Below are 24,793 nucleotides of genomic sequence, written 5' to 3'. Positions count from 1 at the left end.
CACAGGTTTAGTAACAGGACTGGTAGCACAGAGAATCTGCCAAGCAGCAGCATAGCTGGCAAGGAGGGGATCCTGTTCTATTATGTGAGTGTCTAGTGTTGAGGAAAATACATGGAGTGTATCTTGAGACTGAGCCAACATGAGGAGGGCGCTCTGTTCTACTAGATGAATGTCCAGTGATGAGGCCAGGGCATAGATTGCCTCTTGGGCGTCGGCCAGTTCCATAGGGTTCACATTATCCCAGGTTAAAGGGGAATCAGGGGAGCGAATACATTCGGCTAGAGACTGTTTTAAGCTCAGGATACAGTAAGCCTTAATAAAGAGATCACAACGGCATTGTCTTTGCAAAGGGGTTAAACCTTCATAGGTAAACATTTCATCCATCAGGGGTATTACTTCACACAAATACTGGCCTTCATAGTGGGACTGATACGCAGGACGGGACATAACTTCAGTTGGAAAATTGCCATCCCCCGCCACGGCGCGGTCCGGTTTTAACGGGCCGAGCATACTGTTACGCCGATGCTCGCCACAAACCGGGACCGGACCGCGGGGCTGAGGTGGGGTTATATAATCACCGACCTGAGTCCACGCAGACTGATCCGGAGTGCGCAGTTCGTAGTCGTACATCGCAGGGTCAGGATTGGAGAAGGCAGCATCGTCGTTATGGAAGCAGGAGTTCGGCAACAGGTAGTCAGGATTTCCCCGCTTCAGCTTAGGAGCGTGAGCGCGGGGGTGGCTTCTGCGCGAGGAGCGGCCTCGGCCCATGACGCCGATCTCAGCAGGAGACAGCAGGCTGGCCGAAGTTCACCGCAGGGCAGCGTCGGGTAGAACCAACGCTTCAGCGCAGAAGTCCAAGGCAGGTCACTGCAAGAGGATCGCAGCAAGCCGCAGGAAAGGAAGGGTAGCCACTGCTAGGAGGGAATGCAGCAGGTACCGGTGCTGGCAACACGCTTCAGCACAGACGTCCCGGGTAGGCCACTGCAGGAGAATAGCAGCAGGCCAGTGCTGGCATCAACGCTTCAGCACAGACGTCCAGGGCAGGCCACTGCAAGGAGATAGCAGCAGGCCGCAGGAAAGGAAGGGTAGCCACTGCTAGGAGGGAATGCAGCAGTACCAGTGCTGGCATCAACGCTTCAGCACAGACGTCCAGGATAGGCCACTACAGGAGAATAGCGGCAGGCCACAGGACAGGAAGGGTAGCTACTGCTAGGAGGGAATGCAGCAGTACCAGTGCTGGCATCAACGCTTCAGCACAGACGTCCAGGATAGGCCACTACAGGAGAATAGCGGCAGGCCACAGGACAGGAAGGGTAGCTACTGCTAGGAGGGAATGCAGCAGTACCAGTGCTGGCATCAACGCTTCAGCACAGACGTCCAGGGTAGGCCACTGCAAGGAGATAGCAGCAGGCCAGTGCTGGCAACAACGCTTCAGCACAGACGTCCAGGACCAGGCCTCTGGATACTCAGGAACTTGGAAGGTAAGAACGCTAGGAGAGAGGCCTGGGGTGGTTTGTGGCAGAGACAGTAACATAGAGGTAGGAATAGTTTATGCTCGGCGCTGGTTCAGAGCCAACGCCTAGAATATAAAGGGCGGAGATCCAATCACAGAAGGAGGGTGTGTGAGAATTCCTCCAATGAAGTAGCACAGGGCAGGAGCTGCAATGAGAGGCAGCACCTGTGCCATAGATTGCCAGAGGAAGCCTGCAACTGCACAGGTCTGCAAGGCAAAAGTCAAAGCCAGTAGTGGATTCCTTACAGTCTGTTTGGAAAAACGATCAATGACCACAAGAATCGTATTCTTTCCCTTGTAGAGCTTCCAGACTCCAATGAAGTCCATAGAAATATGGTTCCAGGGACGGTCTGGAATGAGTAAAGGAAGAAGAAGGCCTGCTGGTTTGACCCGAGGTACAGCAGCGGCAGCTTTTATTCGAGTAAAAGCCGCCGGCTGCATGCGTCTGGGAAGCGGGTAGCCGCGGCGCGTGGCGGCGCACTGTGACGTCACAGTAACATGCGCGCCCGTCTTCCCCGGCTTCCGCAGGCTTCCCCGACACCCCTGGAGATCAAATTAAGGTAAGCGGGGGTGCGGGGAAGCAGAGGGGCAGAGCAGGAGCCGGGTACGGGGTCGGGAAGGGAGGAAAATTGCGCGCGAAGTGGAGGGGGGGTGCGTGGGGGAAACGCGGCGGCGCGCGGTTGTTACTGGCGGCAGCTGGGGTAGATCCCGGCTTGCCGGCGGCATTCAGTGCAATAAAAGATGTCGCTACTGTACCTTGTTGCGAGCGCAAGTACCACACGCTTTGACAAACTCCTCTACATCCTTAGCCCTCTCTGGCCACCAGAAGGTGCGTTGAACGAGGTCGTTGGTCTTCCGTATCCCCGGATGTCCTGCAGATTTAGAAGAATGACACCATTCGAGAACCTTTTTGCGGTGTTGGAATGCCGTGTAGAGTCTTCCCTCCGGAACCTTGAGCCCTATAGGAATCTGGGATTGCTCGGATTGAATCTTGCCCATAATATCAAAGGAGTTGGCGGACAGGATACATCTGGAAGGAATGATAGTCTCTAGCTGTTCTTCAGATTTGTCCTCTGCAAGGAACTGTCGAGAGAGGGCGTCAGCTTTAAGGTTCTTGGAGCCAGGAATGAAGGAGATGAGAAAATTGAATCGTGAAAAAATAATGCCCAGCGGGCTTGCCGAGAGTTCAAACGACGTGCCCCTTCTAGGTAGAGAAGGTTCTTATGGTCTGTAAGAATGGTTATGGGTGTCTCTGTACCTTTTGCTCTATATATCTTTTACTCTAATGCCAATTTGATCGCTAAAAGTTCCCGGTTCCCGACATCGTAGTTCTGTTCTGCGGATGAAAATTTCTTCGAAAAGAAGGCGCATGGGTGCAGTCTGGCTAAGGGAGATGTCCTCTGGGATAAAACAGCCCCAGCCCCGATGTCAGAAGCATCTACCTCCAAGGTAAATGGAAGTTTAGGATCTGGATGTGTGAGAATGGGCGCAGACACCAAAGCTCTTTTTAGCAGATCAAATGCCTGTATGGCGGTTTCAGACCATGATGAAGGATCTGCACCTTTCTTAGTGAGAGCAGTTATGGGAGATACTGTAGAGGAAAAACTGCGGATGAAACGTCGATAATAGTTTGCAAATCCTAGGAAGCGTTGCACGGCTTTGAGAGTGTTCGGGCGAGGCCAGTCCAAAATCGCCTTAAGTTTCTCAGGATCCATATTGAAACCGGAATCAGATATAACGTAACCCAAAAACGCCACCGATTTGAGATGGAACTGGCATTTTTCCAATTTCGCAAAGAGATGGTTCTCCCGAAGGCGTAACAGCACCTGTTGAACGTGTTTGATGTGTTCTTGAGTGGTTTGAGAAAATATAAGGATGTCATCTAGGTAGACAATAAGAAATTTGTTAAGAATGTCCCGAAAAATCTCGTTAACAAAATCCTGGAAAACTGCTGGTGCGTTGCACAGACCGAACGGCATCACCAGGTATTCGTAGTGGCCGTCATGGGTGTTAAAAGCAGTCTTCCACTCGTCCCCCTCTCGTATCCTTACTAAATTGTAGGCACCTCTCAGATCCAATTTAGAAAAGATAATAGCTCCCTGGAGACGGTCAAATAGTTCCGGAATCAAGGGTAGAGGGTAGCAATTTTTGCGTGTGATGTTATTCAAACCCCGGTAGTCAATGCATGGACGGAGAGAACCGTCTTTCTTTTTGACGAAGAAGAAACCTGCACCAACTGGAGAGGAAGATTTTCTGATGAAGCCCTTCTCTAAATTTTCAGCGATGTAAGTGCTCATGGCTTTCGTCTCTGGGAGAGAGAGCGGATAGGATCGTCCTCTAGGAAGAGGTGCTCCAGGAAGTAGATCAATGGGACAATCGAAAGAACGGTGCGGAGGTAGTATCTCGGAACGTGCCTTGTCGAACACATCACGGAATTCCCAGTACACAGAAGGTAGAGAGTCGATCTTCTCTGGCAGGGTAGACAACCCACCAATGCTCTGGGGAATTCTGGTACAGGTCTTGGCACACGAAGTGGCCCACTGGATGGGTTCCCGATCCGTCCAGTCGATGCGAGGATTATGGAGTTGAAGCCAAGGAAGACCCAAAATCAGCTCAGCAGAGGGAGAGTGGATCACATCGAGAGTAATGAACTCCATATGGAGATCGATGAACCGCAGTAGGAGAGACACCGTCTGTAACGTGATAAATGCCGGCTGTAGAGGTCGACCGTCAATGGCCTCCAGACCTACTGGCGTCTTCTTGGTGATAAGTGAAATATTATTTCGCCTAGCGAAAGTCTCATCAATGAAGTTACCAGCGGACCCGGAATCAATGAACACTTGCGCTTGAACGTGAAACCCCTCTCCAGACAGTGTTATAGGCAACATTATCCTGGTGGGGAGTACGTCCTTGATAATGGGAGAAAGGGTAAGAATTTCCAACGAAACTCTCCGGGATCTCATTGGGAGTTGGCGTTTCCCGGCTTGTGAGGACACTGGGGTAACGTGTGACTGGAGTTGCCGCAGTACATGCAGAGACCGGCATTGCGCCGACGTTGTTTCTCGGCAGGAGACAGCTTGTTGCCCCCCAACTGCATTGGTTCCGGAATGTTCTCGGAAGGAGGTGACGGAGGAATGAAGGAAGGAGCAAGGTTTCTTGACACCCGTTGACGGTAACGAGAACGTTCGTATCTCCGTTCCAGTATACGCTGATCTACTCGAACAGCCAGGGCGATTAACTCCTCTAAATCAGTGGGACGATCCCGCGCAGCGAGCTCATCCTTCAGGGATTCAGACAGACCTTGCCAAAATGCAGAAGATAGTGCTTCATTATTCCAACCCGTCTCAGCAGCAAGCGTGCGGAACTCCACGGCATACCCGGCGACGGTACGATCTCCCTGGGTTATGTGATGAAGAGCCGAAGCTGCCGTTAATTTCCGTGCCGGGGTATCGAAGACTCTTCGGAACTCCTCGACGAAGAGATCGATGTCCTGTATGAGAGGCCCTTGTTGTTCCCAGATGGGAGAGGCCCATGCCAGTGCTTGGTCGGTGAGAAGAGCCAGGATATAGGCGACCCTGGAAAAAGAAGAGACAAAACGAGAGGGAGAGAGCCGAAATTGGATGAGGCATTGATTAAGGAAGCCCCTACATCCTTGGGGATCCCCCCCCCATAGTGTTTGGGAGGTGGGATACGAGGTTCCAGGGCAAACGGAGGAGTTGGAAAGGTAGTTGCAGGTGCAGGGGAAGCTCCGGGTGAAAGTTGCCGAGTGAGAGCTCGAACTTGAACCATAAGGGAGTGAACACTTTGCTGCAACGTATCCGTCCGTATATCCGATTGTTCCAGATAAGTCTCTAGTCTGGTAAAAAGGGCAGTATGTGCATTAATAGTGCGCTCCACCTCATCGGCGTCCATGTTTGTTGGGCTGAGCATAATGTCAGGATGTGCTCACCACAAACGAGACGGGACCGCGGTGCTGAGGTGGGAAAGATTATTACGCCACCCACAGCCACGAGGGCACGTCTTGATTGAAGAGTGGTCTGGGATTCCGGGATCGGGGTAGGAGAGGTACAGATGGTAGAGGGTGCGGTAGCCAAGTCCGGGGTTAGAGAGAGAGACGTTATCATTTACTGTAAGCCAGAATTGGAATGCCAGAGAGGGAGAGTCGTGATGCCGTATGCCGAGTTCGGAATGCCACAGGTGCAGGAAGACGTAGCAGAAGCCGGTCCGGTACACGAGGAATCTGTGAAACAGAACTAGGGAGGCAGAGAGTGATGAGAACAACTGGTTCTATGCTCAGCCGACGAGTTAATGAATCTGGAGGGTATATGTAGGTATGAGGAACCAATAGCCGAGTAGCAAGGTGGGGGTGTGTGAATGGGCCAGGCTGAGACAGGGATAGGTCTAGATGAGTTCCTGGAGGAGGAGCTATAAATCCTAGAAGTATTGGTTACTTGTATTGTGGCATTGAAAAGGGGTACTGTCTCTTTAAAAGGTTGGTGCGCCCCTGTGTGGCCGCGCCTCCATGTGGCAGCGTCTGTAGCTGCGTGCGCGGACCCACGCCCTGAACCGAGGGCAGAAGAGGAGACCTGACGTGCGCGCGCGCGCATAGGAGGACCGGAGCTCGGCGCCATGGGGAAGGAGTCCATGCGAGCCGCGGGAGACCCCGACAGGGCCGCGGGTGAGTAAGGAGCACGCCGTGCGCGGCGTGACTCCTGCATCCTTACAGTGTGCTGGTTTTCAGGGTTCTCCACCAACATTCTGTAGATAATGCAAGGCTTAATGCAAGGAGTAATCAAGGGTGTATGGTGATATGGCTTAGTGCAAGGAGTGATCCAGGGTGTATGGTGATGTTGGGCGTGGGCCAGGAGGGAGGCGTTTGTAGTGGATAGAGAGAATAACATTTCAATGAGGCATGAGAAAGAACAAAGTGGAGGTAAAAAGCAGGTTCATTATGCCAGAGGTAGGTAATGCTGCATGGAGCTGTTTTGAGCCAAGTGTGTGTGCGCAGACTAAACAGCAGGGATCATAGTGTGATCAGAATAGCTCACCGTTTGTTGCCATGTGCAGAAGAGTTTGCAGAAGGATGCAGTCCCCAGTCACCTCTAGTCAAACTATAATCTAACTATATATTCTCACTTAAAAGCTCACTTTAAATGCCTCACTATATCATGCCAATGTAGTCCCTGCTAATCTTGATCCTTGCCCCAGGATTCAACATCTACCCCAACTTCCTAGCCCTACACACTTACCCCAGAACTCCACTCCTGAATGTCCACCCATCAACATCTAACAGGGTGTTCCAGTCCTGCATGCTAGCCCCAATGTCCCAGCCGGCAGGACCTCCATGCCTTACACTAGCATACTGTTCCTCCCCACCGTAAACCTATATAAACCATTATATTAATTCCCTAAGCAATGCAATGGTTAACTCTGGGAAATAACACAATGTTATTTAAATCATACCTAACTTTAGTATTATCGACAAATTTGCACAGTTTTAGTCCCTGACAAATGTATATGTGTTTACAGTTGCAAGAGAATAACAGAATTACCATTGCTTCATCAAAACTAATTATCTCAAGTCAGAAAGACACAAAACTTAATTGTCATCACCAATTGAAGAGTGGGATCATATACTTATTGTATATAAGCCAAAACACATTGTTTTTATTTGCATATTTACCAGGGATGATTTGTCTCCCCACTGGAATAAAGGTCCATTGTTATCGTTTCAAATTACAAATCCATTTTCAGATTGCATCGGTAATACCTGAGTTTCAGGAATTAGCCCCATAGTTTTACCTGGCCATGCTGAATGAATCTGGGCCTTCAGATCAGTTTAGTGTTACTTCCTTTTAATATGGTCAGAGAATGGAGAGTGCAGAGGTCGATCAGTTTCCCCCTACTGCCTTCTGCAGTGCACTCTCTAGGAGATGGAGGAGATACAGAACAAGAAAAATGGTGTAGACAATAGAAAACTAAAAAAAAAAAAAAACATTTGCTGATCTTCATAATAGCACGGAGAAATCCAAGTAGGAACAGCCAGTGCACTGCTGAAAAAGGAAACACGGGGACTTGGTGACTAAACATATTATTTAATGTATAGCAAAATCCTCTGTACTGACAAATCCTCTACGGGTTTTCGCACAGAGGTGCTTTATCAAAGAGTGATTTGTTGTAAAAAGTTTTTTTTTTTTTTTTTTGGCGCACTGGATTTGGGACTGGCCTCCAGCCCATTTCACCTGATCTTCATAATACCAAAACACAGAAGAGTATATACTGCTCACTAAAGTAAATCAAATTGATCTTCATAATTGCCTGATAAATTGTATTCTCTATTTCATAATCTCATTATGTTTCTTTATTGAATGCTCGCACAGCAAGACAAATTTTCCTTGTATATACAGTATACAAAGAGAGACATGTACTGTAGGTACTCTGAGCTCTCAATATAACATAATTAAACATAACATGTCTTGGTTATTGTGAGTTACATATGTATTGTACTGACACTGCATAAAATCCTGTCATGTGTTATCTTTGATGAAAAATAGCTGCACAAGTCCCGAAGTGGAGATGCAAGTTGTGGTTGCTTATGAAAATAGATGATGGTGCTTTAAAGCGTGACATTCATACAGTAGCAGCAGAGCAATGCTGGTTATCTCGGGAAATAATATGTATGCATTTTAAGAAGTTTGAAATGATGAGGAAGTCCAAAGCAAAAATGTAACAGAAAAACTCACCACTTGCAAAAACTATAGATTACATCAGGAGTGCGTAAACGTTTTGCCTGCGCCCCCCTGCCTGCTCTCCCCCAGTGCTTGTGCCCGCTCTTACCTCTTCTTGTGCAACAAATGATGCCACGGGGTCATGTGATGTCACGTGACCATGTCGCCACATTGCCATGGCACCATGTCATGTGATGCCTGAAACCTTCTGAGTCAAGGTTAGAGAATTTACAGAGGCCTCGTGTGGTCCCCCTGGCATTTAATTTAAATGCTTTGGGGAAGAGTATGTGACCTCTGTAAGTTCAGTGTCCCCCCAGAAAAATCTTGCGCCCCCCTTGCGGGGTGTATCCCCCAGTTTGCGCACCCCTGGATTACAGTAAGAATTATGGCTGCATTGTGGCATTGATGGTAACACAAAATACATTTTACTTACAATTACATTTTAATGGCAACCTTTTCCTTTAAGATATTGGCCCAGTTTTTGTTTAAGAATGAACAAGCAGGCAGAATTTCGTAAACAATTTGTTCATTTAGATACAGTAGGTTTGTTCTTTCTCTTAGGCCTCGTTCAGGGTGCAGGCTTCGGAGGGAGGGCGTGCTGCCGTGCGAGCTGCCGTGGGACACAATGTATTCAAATTGAATACTGGTTGTCAGGGTAGCAGCTGCCCTGTCTCCGAAGTACGGAGTTGACGCTGGCTACAGTTTCAATAAACAAAAAATTCATTTTTTGAAGCTGCAGCAGCGTCACTGGGACCTCGGCAGCCAATGAAATCATTCTTGAGAATGATTTCAAGACTGCAACGTGGATCCCTAAGCTGCCGTCTGTAGCCCCGCCCCCTCCCCGCCTCCTCAACTCCTGAAAAAGTCTGCTGGGGTGGATGAACACACAGACTGCCTCCCGCCCTCGCGAACACCCGCCCTCCAACTCCGGCCTCCGGCACCCTGAACAAGGCATTACCCGCAATAATAAATGCAGGGCTATGTATGTAAAGGTAGAGGAGGAGGCTCGGGTGGGGCTTTCTGTTCATGCCAAAAACCAGGTTGAAAAATTCCAGGGTATTTATTGTCAGGAGGATTCCCTGAGTTTGATGCATATGCGCAAAGGTAATTATATGCAACAATAACTTGCACAGAAGTAGCGGACGTTATTGCTCCGGCCTGTGCATTGTAGCAGGAAACACACAATGCATCAGCGAGAGCAGACACCATTGTCTTTGAATTAGGAGCACTACATCTGTATATCTCATTAACTCTCCTTAACATACTGTAGGCTTAACAACGTTAAATTAGCAGCCTCTCCCTCTCTAGCATATCATTAGCACTAACAGTCGACAAAATGTAACCATACGATATTTAAAGGAGTAAAACTGGGTTAACATTAAGCTATTCCCTTTAGTGGGTAGGTGTTACTATTAACTAAATGTTAATTTTGTTTAACGTTAGGTTAAATATCCTAACGAAGCTTAGTGTATCTGGATTTAAATAGTTTTTTGTTTTTCTCTTACTCAACTTAGTGAATGCAGGGCTGCATGTATAAAGACCCTGTAGGAGGACATGTGCAGAGGTACACAATGGACACTGTTGTAAGGTGAAATTATAACAAGGCTTTATTGTGCCTGTCGCTTTAAACAGCAAAAAAATCAACATAAGCGAAATAGTGAGCCAACCAAAAAACCCTATCTCTGCTTTGTAGACTATCTATACATGTAGCTCAGCCCTCTCTGACTGGGTTGGTTAGCTAAGCTATTTACCAGCCCCAAATCATGGAGACATTTATCAATACACAGATATAGATAATAGTCTTATACGAAAAAGTCTTATCTGTTAGCTGGGCTGCTGTAGGGGAAGCTTCTCTGCTCTCCTGGAACCGCACCCTTGTGTGCACAGAAAATGTCAGGGTCCAAGTTTAGAATCTTGTCCCTTTGTCTTGTGGTCAGCTTGTCGCTCAAGACATCTGCCCTTCCTTGGTTCAGCCCCATTGGGGACTAAGGAATCTCTGCTCGTCTCCAAAGTTCAGCTCAGGTGTGAGCTAAGGAGTCTCACTTCCTGTCTCAAAAGACAGGCTTTTCTAAGCAATCTAATCAGGCAGGTGGTGTTAGTTAATTGCCTACCAGCAGTTAACCACCACACTGCTGGATTAGAGGCACATTTGTGAACAGGGATAAGTCCCCTGTTACAGACCCCAAAAAAGAATTATTTACTCTGACTCATAGAGACTGGCACAATTTGTTGCATTATTCTGCAAAGGTGAATATTAATTAATAATGTTTAAGCCAGTTTTGCCAATTGTATATATGTTTTGCACCACTGGCACGTACTGCAAACCTCAAAACCCCAGCAGATAAATTAGTCAGATAGAGAGAGATCATGATGTTGTTAGTGAAGTGATGCAGATCATTAAAACATTTATAGGAGAGAATTGTTTTTGTTGTTTAAGCAGAGGAATATGCAAAATGAGATACAGTTTGACAGAGTGCATTCAAATTTCAGCAGCCAGGGCATGCTTGAAAATCAGTTAGGGGCTTCACATGTGCGGACATAAAAAAGAAGCCCTACAATTATTTCAAAAATATATTCCTTCAATACATATCATTTTTTGCAAACCTTCACAATGATGCATTTGATCATGATCAGGAAATATGTGCTTTTAATATGTCAGTTAAAGTAAATATTTAGCAACATATTGGCATTAGCTAAAATATCAGTATATGTCAGAACAAATGAAATCCCTGCATGGGGTGAGGTACATCCAAATGACAGGGATTTCACTTATTCTGACATTTACTGATATTTTTGCTGATCAAGGTGTTTTGTAATACTGGGGTTCCTTTCTTTTTGGAGCATCTCACATGCTACTCTGAGGGAAGTGCTGCGGTGGATTAGAACCTACAGGAACGGGCCTGAAGATGGGGTTTCCCTGAAAAGTTGCCCCCCCTTTGTTCATTTCCCCCTTTTTGTTTTCACCGCCTCTTCTACCTTCCCTTCCCCCTTCCATCTCTCTCCCTTCCCTTCCCCCCCCCCCCACCCTCTCTCTCTTCCCTTCCCCCCCCCACCCTCTCTCTCTCTTGACCCCATTTTGTTATTTTTCTTTATGAGTTGTTCCTCCTAGTGTGATCTACCACCTTTACTTACATCATTTTTGTATGACCTTGCTGCCTGTCCTGCAGCCTAGTCCCATGAGCTTAAGCGAAGTATTCTTTCCTCTTATTATTTGTAGCTTCACATAACCTATACGAGCTCATCGTTGTATTGACTCTTATTGTGTAGTGTCACCATTTTTCATAATTTTAGTAAACACTCCTGTTTGATTCTAATTCTGTGCAGTATTTCTTACCTTGATTGTGCGGGTTCCCTCTTGTGTTTTTTTATTGATTTTTCTACGTTACTGCAGAGCATTCTTGCCTATACTTAAGTAATTTGTTCTCTTCCATTCCAGTGCCGAGGTCCATTGAACATCCCAGCTGGGACTGGCGGACCAAGCCTGGAAGCCATGATTTCGATGAATTAAACCACATCCTACTGGAAAGTAAGAAGCTGGGGAAAGCTCTAGAGAATCTATCTCGCAGTAAGTACAATGTTTCTTCTGTTTGTAAAGGCAAATATTTAAAAGTAGAACTTGCTCCCTTCTTTTATGGACACATCAAAATCTACTTTAACGTCAACTTTCACATTTTTTAAAAGCAGAGTTTTTATTTTCACTGCTGACCTTCCTGCATCACTCACATCACCTGCTGCTTCCTCCGACATGCTGAGTTTCTGTCTCGCTTGTTATGGTATCTTGCAATAAAAATCAGTTGATACTAAGGTCCTGCAACTAGGAGGAGCAAAGCTTCTCATGCAATATTACTGCGTGCTTGTTCCTGGCAGCCGACTGTTAAATTCTGTATGTACTGTTCCACTTTTATGCACTTTTTTTTCCTTTGAAAAAATGCACATAGCTTAAAGAAACAATTTAATGAACAAAAAAATCATACTGGTAAACTGTTGACTTTGCTGAGTGTTCAGTATCAGAAAGAACGGCATTTGTTCAATGAGTGTCCTTAGTTATGAGGTGCTGTACCTGTTAAGTCATGGGTACTTGCTCGTTTTCTAGGTGCAGAACAGGCTGTGTGTTCTAACGGAGCAGCCAGACTAGTGACAACTGAAGTTTCTGCAATCAGGGCTTCAGCTGCCTCATGTGATCACTCAGGAAGTATTTAAGACTTTAGACACATTGACTAGGGTAGGGGTGAGCAAACTTTTTATGCCGGGCCCCGCTTTTCATCCATGAAATTTCTCGGGCACCCCCTGCCTGATGTAATCAAAATCACATGACGTCAGCGCAAGTGAGCTGGTTCAGCCAATGAGGGCGAACCAGCTTTGTAACGCCCCCGCCACGCGTCTACAAAAAAAGTATTTATAACACAAATTACATCACTTAAAAATAAATATTATGATATTTGTCTAATAGCGTCCTCATTTCTGCTGTATTATTAATCTCTCTCTTCCCGCCACATTAGAACCTCTCAGGACCTCTCTCCCCTCTTCCAGTCTCTTCCTCTCCCTTTATTTCTCACTCTCCCTCCAGTCCGTCCCTATCCCTCCCCTCAGTGTCTCCCCCTCCATCCCCCCACTCTCTCTTTCCCTCCCCCCACTCTCTCTTTCCCTCCCCCCAGTGTCTCTCTTTCTCCCTCCCCCTAGTGTCTCTCTCCCTCCCCCCATTGTCTCTCACTCTCCTTCCAGCCATTGTCTCTTCCTCCCCCCCAGTGTCTCTCTCGCACTCTCCCTCCAGCCATTGTGTGTGTCTCTCCCTCCTACCCGTGTCTCCCTCCCCCCGTATCTCCCTCCCTCCCGCCAGTGTCTCTCTCCTTCCCTCCAGTGTCTCTCTCATCCCCATGTCTCTCTTTCACCCCCTCTCCCCATGTCTCTCTCTGACCCCCCGTAGCTCTTTTACCCCTCCACATGTAGCTCTTTCACCCCCCTCCTCATGTCACACTCACTCTCACTCCCCTCCCCATCTCACACTCTCACCCCCCCTCATGTCACGCACACCCCTCCCCATGTCCCAGTCTCACACTCACTCCCCCATGTCCCAGTCTCACACTCCCTCCTCATGTCCCAGTCTCAACCCCCCTCCAAGTCCCAGTCCCCCCTCCATGTCCCAGTCTCAGTCACCCCCTCTCCCCATGTCACACACGCTGATGCAGGAAGCAAGAAGGAGATGCTGCTGTGTAGCTGTGTAGCACAGCGCACCTAATGGCCAAAAGAAAAATTACAGCTACAGACGGCTTTTTTTCTCTGCTCCTGGCAAAATCGCCGCTGCTTCCTGCGCCCCCCCCTAAACAATCTTGCGCCCCCCAGTTTGCGCACCGCTGGACTAGGGCAATGTTTTTCAACCAGGGTTCTTATGACCCCTTGGGTGCCCCAGGCATCGCTGAAGAGTTCCCTGCAATTTTCAGGTCATTTGAAACTTGTACCAAATACCAAAGAATTTACACTGCATCTGATCTCAAACACGCTATTAGAGAGGGTTGGGGTTCCTTACAATGCATCTGATCTCAGATGCGCTATTAGAGAGGGTTGGGGTTCGTTAAAATGAATCTGATCTCAGACGCGCTATTAGAGAGGGTTGGGGTTCCTTACAATGCATCTGATCTCAGACACGCTATTAGAGAGGGTTGGGGTTCCTTACAATGCATCTGATCTCAGACGTCCTATTAGAGGGGGTTGGGGTTCCTTACAATGCATCTGATCTGAGACGTGCTATTAGAGAGGGTTGGGGTTCGTTACAATGCATCTGATCTCAGACGTCCTATTAGAGAGGGTTGGTTTTCCTTACAATGCATCTGATCTCAGACGTGCTATTAGAGAGTTGGGGTTCCTTACAATGCATTTGATCTCTGACGCAGAATTTCACAATATAATTATAGAGTTCCTTAACCAATTTTTTGGGGTGAAATCACTGGACTGGGTGTGGCCTGATATTATAGTATTCAACTAATAGTTGAAGTGAACGGAAAGCCATGACCAGTCAAAAGACAGATTTATTCATATTGAGTTTTTATTTCACTGACATCAGTATGTCTAAAGAATAATTACGTAACAGTAGACATTATTAGTTACAGCATTTCCCGTCTGCCAATTTTTATTAACACAGTATTAGTAGAAAAAAGCAACCTCCTTTGGCGCTGAGGCAAGGATGTAGATAGATGAACTCGGATTTCTTCTGTTAAACAGTGACCTCAGGAAAGAAGAAAAAAGACAAAACATGCAGGAAGCCTGCAATGGTGCATTACCCAGGGATAACAAAGATATAAATGTGAAGAGCAATTTATTACACAGGGTTAAAAATGACCGTTAAAAAGACAATTCTATACATATATGAAATAAAATAAATGATTAAATGAGTGCCTAAGCACTAGCCAAGATCTTTGTGATTGCTCCGCCTGGTTAAAACTGGAAACCTACTCACCAGAGGTGACTAGGTCATGAGCACTGGTTTTATGGTCCTTGCCTCAGCGCCAGAGGAGGTTGCTTTTTTCTACATATCCAAGTCTGGGTGGAAGATACCAGAACAATCTCTTTAGGCAGCTCCAGGACTACCATTTGGACATTATATCTAAGGTTGTTTCTTTATTCACATATTTATTGTTTGCACAAGCGCTGGTTTTACACCTATTTTTTCACTAAGTTGTGTCCACACAGTATTAGTACCAACAACTGTGATCCAGCTGCAGATCCTCTATCAAGTGCAATTTGAAATCATCATACTATGAATAGCGGTCATACCTAAAGTAGGGCCCTGTAAGGCTGTGAAAGATTGTACATTACCAACAGTTTCTTGGTTTAATAAAAGATATCCTACAGAGGGGCTGAAGGAGAAGTAGCTCAGTGGTAATGTCACAGCCTTTGACATGATTAAACCTTGTTCAAATACCAGTGCCTGCTCTCCTTGTGACCTTGGCACGTCCCTTAATCTCCCTGTACCTCAGGCACCAAAATTAGATTGTAAGCTCTGCGTACACTGTCAGTGCTATATAAGAAACAAAATAATATTATTATACTATCTATTTTTCCTTTTCCTACTCATTCTCCACATAAAATACAGGATTGATATAGCTATTGATCTTTTAAACTAGTTAGATACTTGGGTGTATTTACCACATATGCATACTACCAACCACTGTACGACCGAATCTAACACCTATTATCACATATACAGTATATGGCTGGAGAAATACAGTATATAGCTGGAGACATGCAGCATGTCTGCAAAAAGCATTTGCTTCAAACTTACAAAATTTGTTTGATGAAGCCTTGTGGATGAAACCTGACAGGATTTTCTTCTGATTTGGTTTATGACACCTGAGAACCAGCAGTTTCATTGATAGAACATATGAAAAAAGGCAGGAGTGCAATTAAATTGATACATGCCATTATTATATGTGTGCCAACACTCTCCTGCACTAACTCATCATGCTGGTCCATGAAAGCAAATCCTATATGTCTTACTGACATAGCAATAATGGAACATAGCATTGGCACATTTAATTTTATAGACTCACTTCCATATAGCTCTTTTAGCCAAATGTTTACAGCAAAAGCTGTCAGTCTGGAAGCCATGATACGGATACGCCATTCCCCCCCCCCCCAAATCATCATAAAACTACTTGCCAGGGCATCTGTGCCTATACTAATGCCATTTCACTGACTGCTATAGCAAGGATACTGCATGTGAGTAACGTTGTGTGGCCGTTCAGGATGTGTTGTAAATGTAGGACTGATCCAATTGACAATTGGTGAAAGGCTCATAACATTGCTGATATCTTTTAATATTTTCTTGAACATTAAAACAGCTATAGTGAGAGAAAAACTTAATTGGACTAGTGAAAAATACTTTTATAATACAAAACAAAATATAAGGGTAAGATTTAATGAATTAATGCAAGGCTGATACTTCTCGCCTTACTTGATCACTAGAGAACATATTTATATTATAGAATCTCATGTACCCCTCAAAATGTATTAATCTCAGCTATGCTCGTACCTCGTACAGTACAGTACATGCTAGATACAAAGACATGTAATGCAGGTATAAAAAAAATAGTACGATAGAGAGGCCTAGAGAAAAATGGGAATAAAAAAAAAGAATGATAATATAAAATATTGACAAATTATAAACACAAGGCAGAAAGATGGAAAACATTCACAAGAAGATAGAGAACTATTGGAGTAAGCCAGACAAGTAATAAAAAGGCAGGCGGAATCAGAGAATCAGAAGCAAGAAAACTGTGAGCAGAAAAAGCAGAGTGAGAGAAAGGAAGAGAGAGGGAATAGCACAATGTACTTTATTGACTAACCGGGCTATTCTGATGTGGTGATAAAAGTGTACTGATACAATGTGTACCACTACTTCTCATTGCACTGCTATTGTGTACATGATGTTCTTGCAATCAATATGTTATCATTTTTGCACTGCTGAAACAAGTCGTAGTTGCAACATTTCAATCAGTGTTTTAATCAATCCATATATTTGCATACTTTAGATAGGTGCAACAGTCTGGAAGAATATTGATCCTTGAAAAAACAATTAAAATGATCGCTGATTTAACAAAGCTTATTAAAGAGGAAACATAGCGTCCTATTTAACCAGATATATCTGATAAATGATGTGCAGCACTCTTCTAACATGGAATTAGAAGAATCCAAAGTGGGCTGTTCTGTAAGTCTGTGACACATCACTTTTTGAAGTGATGGCTTAATTTGTAAATTACTTGAAAACAATCAAACTCCTTTCTATCGCCATGGTCAGGGATGTAGATTGAGCAGGAATTATTGTGCTTGATGATGCATTGGGTGGGGAATCCCTAACAATATTTTGGAGCTGTTCCATTCAAAGACCCAGAAAGCACGCCAAAGGCTAGGAAGAAATTCATGCTATTCATAATATCCTAATGTGTTAAGAAGTACACAATGGCTGATTCATCTGTACTTCAACTGAAAAATAAATGCTAACTCTTGGAAGGCACTAGGAAGCGTAATCATGACAAAAAGACTGTTGATAATAATAGCATGTTCTTGTATAGCGCTGCTAGTTTTACGTAGCGCTTTACAGAGACATTTTGAAGGCACATGTCCCCGCCCCTGCCCCGTGGAGCTTACAATCTATGTTTTTGGTGCCTGAGGCATAGGGAGATAAAATGACTTGCCCAAGGTCATAAGGAGCCGACACCGGGAATTGAACCAGGTTCCCCTGCTCCAAACTCCGTGCCAGTCAGTTACTCACTGAGCCGCTCCCTCTCCAGAATATTCAACTACTATTGACTTCAGTTGCTATATACTGTACTAAACATGTGGTTGATGGCTAACATTTTGAAAATGGTTTCATTTTGTTTTCTCTGTCATAATTTTAACATGATTTTGAGAGAAGCATATCCAGTAGACCTGGAGGCATAATGTAAGCAATCAAATTAATTATTCAATTCTTTCTAAGCCTTGCCAGCATGCTGATTTTAAAATGTTTGTATGCACTTTCAGTTTTGATGTTAACCATATGAGGTGAAATTTAGTCATACTGTATTTTGATATCTGTAAACACTCTTTTCATCCAAATATGTTTTCTGAAAAACAGATACAGTAAATATAAACACCTTGCTGTCAGTGTAGCCGGCACATCTGATTGCACCATGAGACTAGATCTACACTTATTCATTTAGCTTAAAGCTGGAAAGCAAAAACTAGAGGTATGTACACTGTTTTGATTAGTATGAAGTAAAGGGGTAACTTAAGTGTGCAAGAGAGGGCAACATCGGTAAAACATTCTGTGAGTTCTGTTACTGCTCTTATGGTTTTGATGGATTATTGATTTTATTATATTAATGAAGGTCTCTGTGCTCTTCTTGTCATCTCACCCTACAAGTAGGCCCCTTTGATCCTATTCCCTCACATCTTCTCCGTCCCTCTCTAGGGCACTAAGCCCTTTTAACCCCTCTCTCATCTCTGGCACATTCCCATATTCCTTTACACTTGACCAATCCTGGTCCCTGCCTTATTTCTACATGCTCTCATCCTCGCCTGCCAAATGCAACTTCTACTCCTTCTGGTGTCAACCCCTGCAACCTCATACCCATCCTCTGCCACCCTCCCTCATATCTCCCTTTCTCCTGTGCCCTTTGGAATGCTCGCTCCCTTTCTAACAAGTTCCTCTCTGTGTATGACGTCTTTCTCTCTCGCTCTCTGCTTCTATTTGCTATATCTTAGACCTGGCTCACTCAGTCTGACTCTGCACTGGAAGCTGCCCTCTCTTATGGTGGCCTTTCTTTCTCCCACACTCCGCGCCCTGATGGCAGGGGTGGTGGAGTGGGGCTCCTGCTTTCCTCTCTCTGCAGTTACCAACCCCTTCCTACTCCTCCCTCTCTTGCTTTTCCCTCCTTTGAGGCTCACACTGTCCAGATCTTCTCTCCTCTCCCTGTCCATGTGGCGGTCATCTATCGCCCACCTACCTCTACTCATTCCCCTTCTGCCTTTCTCTCTCACTTTGAATCCTGGCTCTCTTTCTTTCTCTCCTCAGACTCCCTTGTTCTTCTCCTTGGGGACTTCAATTGCACATTGATGACCCCTCTCTCCCTTGGGCTTCCCGCTTTCTCTCTCTAACCTCTTCTTTTGGCCTTCAACAGTGGACTACAGCCAGCTCCCACAAGGATGGCCACTACCTAAACCTGGTTTTCACTAAGAACTTCTCTCTCTCCAATTTCTCCATTTCCCTTTTTCCTCTCTCTGACCATCACCTCATCTGATTCTCCCTATCTCACGTCTCCCCTTCTCCACCTCCATCTACCCCTCGGTTCTGCAGAAACCTGCACTCTATTAACCTACCAGACTTTGTGTCCACTGTACGCTCCTCCCTCTTCTCTCTCAGCTCTGCTACAGACCCTGACAACCTGGTCAGGAACTACAACTCTGCCTTATCCACCTCTCTTGATCTACATGCCCCGCTTTCTCTCTGCCGTCCTTGCCCTTCAAACCCCAGACCCTGGCTAAATTCCCACACGCGCATGCTGCGTTCCTCTGAATGTCTCTGGAGAAAATCTCATACTCTCACAGACTTCCTTCACTAAAAATGTATGCTATCCTGTTTCAACTCTGCCCTCTCGCAAGCTAAACAAGCCTACTTCTCTTCTCTAATCAACATGCACAAGTCTAACCCACGCCAACTCTTCTCTGTCTTTTCTCTTTGTCTCAGAGGAGGATGTGTCATTGTTGATCTCCTCTTCTCCCTCTACCATTTGCTCCCTTGACCCCATTCCCTCCCATCTCCTTAAACCTCTTGGTCCTACTATAATCCCTACGCTCACACACATTTTTAACTCCTCCCTCTACTCTGGTACTTTTTCATCCTCCTTCAAACATGCAACAGTTATATCATTACTCAAAAACAGCAAGCTTGACTCTACCTGTTTTTCTAACTATCGACTTGTCTCCCTCCTGCCTTTTGCCTCTAAACTCCTTGAATGTCTTGTATTCTCTTGCTTGCTCCATTTTCTCAATACCTATTCTCTCCTAGACCCTCTACAATCTGGCCTCCACACTGCTCACTCCACGGAAACAACCCTCACTAAAATAACTGATGACCTCCATGCTGCCAAAGACAGAGGTCATTACACTCTGCTCATATTACTCGATCTCTCTGTAGTATTTGACACCGTGGACCACCCTCTTCTGCTTCACATTCTCCATACTCTTGGTATTCGGAACAAAGCTCTATCCTGGATCTCCTCTTAACTCTCCCATCGTACTTTCAGTGTCTTTCTGCTAACACCTCCTCCTCCTCTATTGATCTCTCTTTGGGGGTACCCCAGGGCTCTGTCCTGGGACCTCTTCTCTTTTCTCTGTACACACTCTCTCTAGGTGACTTAATAACATCTCTTGGGTTTAAATATAACTTCTATGCTGACGACACACAAATTTACTTTTCAACCCCCGACCTTACACCTTCTGTACAAACCAAAGTTGCTGAATGTCTCTCTGCTATATCATCCTGGATGGCTCTCCACCGCCTTAAACTCAACATGGCAAAAACAGAGCTCCTTATACTTCCTCCCAAACCTGGCCCTACTACCTCCTTCCACATTACTGGAAGTAAGATCATTCACCCAGTTGCCCAAGCACGCTGCTTAGGGGTCACACTTGACTCCTCTCTCACATTCTCCTCTCACATTCAAAACGTTTCTAAAACCTGTCGCTTTTTCCTCCGCAATATCACATAGATACTGTACGCCCGTTCCTCTGTTGCTCAACTGCTAAAACTCTGACTCGGGCCCTCATTCTCTCCCGTCTTGACTACTGTAACCTCCTGCTGTCCGGCCTTCCTGCCCCTCACCTGTCTCCCTTACAATCTATCCTTAACGCTGCTGCCAGAATCGCTCTGCTCTTTCCTAAATCTGTCTCCGCGTCTCCCCTCCTGAAATCCCTCTCCTGGCTTCCGATCAAATCCCGCATCTTGCACTCAATTCTCCTCCTCACTTTTAAAGCTTTACACTCTTTTGCCCCTCCTTACATCTTCTCAATGATGCCTTCTTTCTACCCCCTTTGTATCTAAAGCCCTCTCCCGCCTTAAACCTTTCTCAATGACTGCCCTGCACCTCTGGAATGCCCTTCCCCTCAATAACTGACTAGCACCCTCTCTATCCACCTTTAAGACCCACCTTAAGACACACATGCTTAAAGAAGCATATGAATAGCACTGTGGATAATACTGGACACATGATACATAAAGCTTGGCCCCCTGCAGATGCACTTACAAGTATGCCCTCTGTAACAGGGTCTTATCCCTGTTAACAGGCTTGCCTCTAATCCAGCAGTGTGCTGGTTAAATTGCACAGCAGCAATCAGCCAGGCTCCACCTGGCTGATTTGAACTATAGAAAAACAATGTTCCCAGATACAGGAGGAGGATTCCTTGGTCCACAACTGGGCTGACCTAGGAAACAGACAGAGCAGAGGTTCCTGAGTCTCACAGGTGAGACTGACAGAGGGATCACAGATGTCTGGAGCTCACAAGACTTCTACACCTGAAGGCTGATATAGCCTGAGGAAAAGGCAGCAACCATAGAAAGAGAGAAGCCTTCCCCCTACAATTACGAGACAGATAAGACTTTTCTTATAAGACTGATTATCTATGTCTATATATATGTGTGTGTGTGTGTGTGTATGTATGTGTGTATGTGTGTGTGTGTATGTCTCTATGATTTGGGCTGGTGAGTCGCTGGACTACAAGTGTAAAAATACTCCAACGTGGAGCAGATTTTGTTTGTGGATTTTCACGTTTGCTGTGTTTAAAGCAACAGGCGCAATAAAGCCTTATTTTAATTTCACCTTAAAACAGTCTCCATTGCGTACCTCTGCACATCTCCTCTTACATATGGTGTCACAAGTGGGATGAGAGGTGGCCCTTGAAGTTAAAAGGGGCCCCGGAGATTGCCTGTGAATTTTTTTTTGTGCTTTTTGCCTGCATACAGTCTTACAAACAGCCTGAGCAACAAAAACAAAGATTCACCTGAAGCAGAGACCAGAATGAAAGGGATACACATCCAGGCAGGAAATCTACACTGCACTGAAGAAAGCCACAAAAGCACAGATGGACTCTTTTTCCTGATTCCCAGAGGAGAGAGAGAGACTGTGCTGAAGAAGGTAAACCTTACTTGCCTATCACAATAAAGTGTAATATGGTTGTTGAAATAGGGGCTTTGCCTTCCAGCCATAGTCAGAGTTCAAGAAGTGAGTTAGCGCTCCAATGAAAGGAGCTAGGTTTTGTATATTATTTTCTTCAAAAAACAACAACATTTTTTTTCTGAAGCAGGGGAATTTTCAGCAAGCAAGTGCTGAGTGTAAAATTGCCCCGCCGGGTAAAAAGGGATTGCTGAACTGTGTAAATGGTAACCCAAAGCCAATTGCTGAGTGTTAAGTAGCCCTGCCGGGAGTGAAAGAAAGTGGGAAAAAAGAGATTTTTTTTTCTGCAAGTAAAGTCTGTCTATGTATCTTGGGAGTACAACATGCACCCAAAGTGTGAAGAGTGAATGCCATAATAACCAAAGATGAGACTGAAAATTACTGAACTCAAGCAGAAAACCAGATTCTTTTGCTGAAGTGGAGGGATTGCACATAGCAAGTAAATGGTGTAAAGCAAATGCCTTTGCTGAAGCAAGGAAATGGACAGCTACACTAGCAAGCATTGTGTGAAAGAAATAGTGCCAAATCAGTCAAGGTGAAGAGTACACAAAAGAAAAAAAAAAACCCTGGGAATTTAAAATGGCCACCCAGCTGAAGTCAAATAAAGATTCTGCAAGAATGGGGAAGAAAATATGTTCCTGGTGTAAAGAGCCCAGCCACACGGAGCAGTGTTCCTTCAGGCCTTATTCAGATGATGAGGATGGCCCCTCCGTGGCCCCAGAAAAGGGCAGCAGCCAGAAGACTATGTTTCCCAACGAGCAAAGGAACTGCAGCAGCAAGCAATACACTGTGGACCCAAGGAAGGTACAGAAGTTTTACTTAGCAACTGCACATCCAGTATCACTAATGAGAAAGAATATGTGCCCAGTACTGCTGATGTTGTAAAACATACCAAAGTAAAGAAGAAAAAGTCTACAGAGACGCCTGCGAGAGCTATGAACTCTACAAGCGAAGTCTACCCATCTGTAGGACTACCAAAATTTGGGATTCTAGCAAATACAGACTGAGAAAGAAAAGAATCCCTATAGTGTGGCACAGAGAAAGACACCCTAATTAAAATATAATCTTTATTGAGTAACTTGTATCGTATTGTATGTCTTTATTTATATAGCGCCATTAATGTACATAGCGCTTCACAGTAGTAATACATGTGGTAATCGAATAAATAACAGATAATATAAATAACAGATCATGGGAATATGTGCTTTAGACAAACATAACATTAAGGAAGAGGAGTCCCTGCCCCGAGGAGCTTACAATCTAATTGGTAGGTAGGGAGAACGTACAGAGACAGTAGGAGGGAGTTCTGGTAAGTGCGTCTGCAGGGGGCCAAGCTTTATGTATCATGTGTTCAGAATGTTCACAGTGCTATTCGTATGCTTCTTAAAGGTGGATAGAGAGGGTGCTAGTCGGGTACTGAGGGGAAGGGCATTCCAGAGGTGTGGGGCAGTCAGTGAAAAAGGTTTAAGGCGGGAGAGGGCTTTAGATAAAAAGGGGGTAGAAAGAAGACATCCTTGAGCAGAACGTAAGAGTCGGGTGGTGCATAGCGAGAAATTAGGGCTGAGATGTAAGGAGGGGCAGACGAGTGTAAAGCTTTAAAAGTGAGGAGAAGAATGGAGTGTGAGATGCGGGATTTGATTGGAAGCCAGGAGAGGGATTTCAGGAGGGGAGATGCTGAGACAGATCTAGGAAAGAGTAGTGATTCTGGCAGCAGCATTTAGGATAGATTGTAGGGGAGACAGGTGATAGGCAGGAAGGCCGGACAGCAGGAGGTTACAGTAATCAAGACGGGAGAGAATGAGGGCCTGAGTCAGAGTTTTAGCAGTCGAGCAACAGAGGAAAGGGCGTATCTTTGTTTTATTGCGGAGGAAAAGCGACAAGTTTTGAATGTGAGGGGCGAATGTGAGAGAGGAGTCGAGTGTGACCCCTAGGCAGCATGCTTGGGCTACTGGGTGGATGATCATAGTTCCAACAGTAATGTGGAAGGAGGTAGTAGGGCCAGGTTTGGGAGGAAGTATGAGGAGCTCTGTTTTAGCCATGTTGAGTTTAAGGCGACGGAGGGCCATCCAGGATGATATAGCAGAGAGACATTCAGAAACTTTGGTCTGTATAGCAGGTGTAAGGTCAGGTGTTGAAAAGTATATTTGTGTGTCGTCAGCATAGAGGTGATATTTAAACCCAAAAGATGTTATTAGGTCACCTAGAGAGAGTGTGTACAGAGAAAAGAGAAGAGGTCCCAGGACAGAGCCCTGGGGTACCCCCACAGAGAGATCAATAGAGGAGGAGGAGGTGTTAGCAGAAGAGACACTGAAAGTACAATGGGAGAGGTAGGATGAGATCCAGGATAGAGCTTTGTTCCGAATACCAAGAGTATGGAGAATGTGAAGGAGAAGAGGGTGGTCCACGGTATCAAATGCTGCAGAGAGGTCGAGTAATATGAGCAGAGTGTAATGACCTCTGTCTTTGGCAGCATGGAGGTCGTCAGTTATTTTAGTGAGGGCTGTTTCCGTGGAGTGAGCAGTGCGGAACCCAGATTGTATAGGGTCTAGGAGAGAATAGGTGTTGAGAAAATGGAGCAAGCGAGAGAATACAAGACGTTCAAGGAGTTTAGATGCAAAAGGCAGGAGGGAGACAGGTCGATAGTTAGAAAGACAGGTAGGGTCAAGCTTGCTGTTTTTGTAATGGTATGACTGTTGCATGTTTCAAGGAAGATGGAAAGGTTCCAGAGCAGAGGGAGGAGTTAAAAATGTGTGTGAGCGTAGGGATTATAGTAGGAGCAAGAGGTTTTAGGAGATGGGAGGGAATGGGGTCAAGAGTGCAAGTGGTAGAGGGAGAAGAGGCGATCA

The 24,793-nt window shown here is 45.5% G+C and overlaps 1 protein-coding gene across 3 annotated transcripts in view; it reads left to right on the top strand.

Moving 5' to 3' along the window:
* C2H8orf34 (chromosome 2 C8orf34 homolog) overlaps nt 1–24,793 on the top strand; it is a 464,168-nt gene that overhangs the window by 100,448 nt on the left and 338,927 nt on the right. For all 3 annotated transcript variants that reach the window (XM_075583770.1, XM_075583769.1, XM_075583766.1), the window contains exon 4: nt 11,678–11,806. In XM_075583770.1, the coding sequence (XP_075439885.1) occupies nt 11,678–11,806 (129 nt within the window). The remainder of the gene's footprint in view (nt 1–11,677; nt 11,807–24,793) is intronic.

Source organism: Ascaphus truei, chromosome 2 (genome assembly GCF_040206685.1).
Source record: "Ascaphus truei isolate aAscTru1 chromosome 2, aAscTru1.hap1, whole genome shotgun sequence".
NCBI classification, from domain to species: domain Eukaryota; kingdom Metazoa; phylum Chordata; class Amphibia; order Anura; family Ascaphidae; genus Ascaphus; species Ascaphus truei.
The sequence above is the reverse complement of the archived record's forward strand: the minus strand, read 5'-3'. Positions and strand labels throughout refer to the sequence as shown.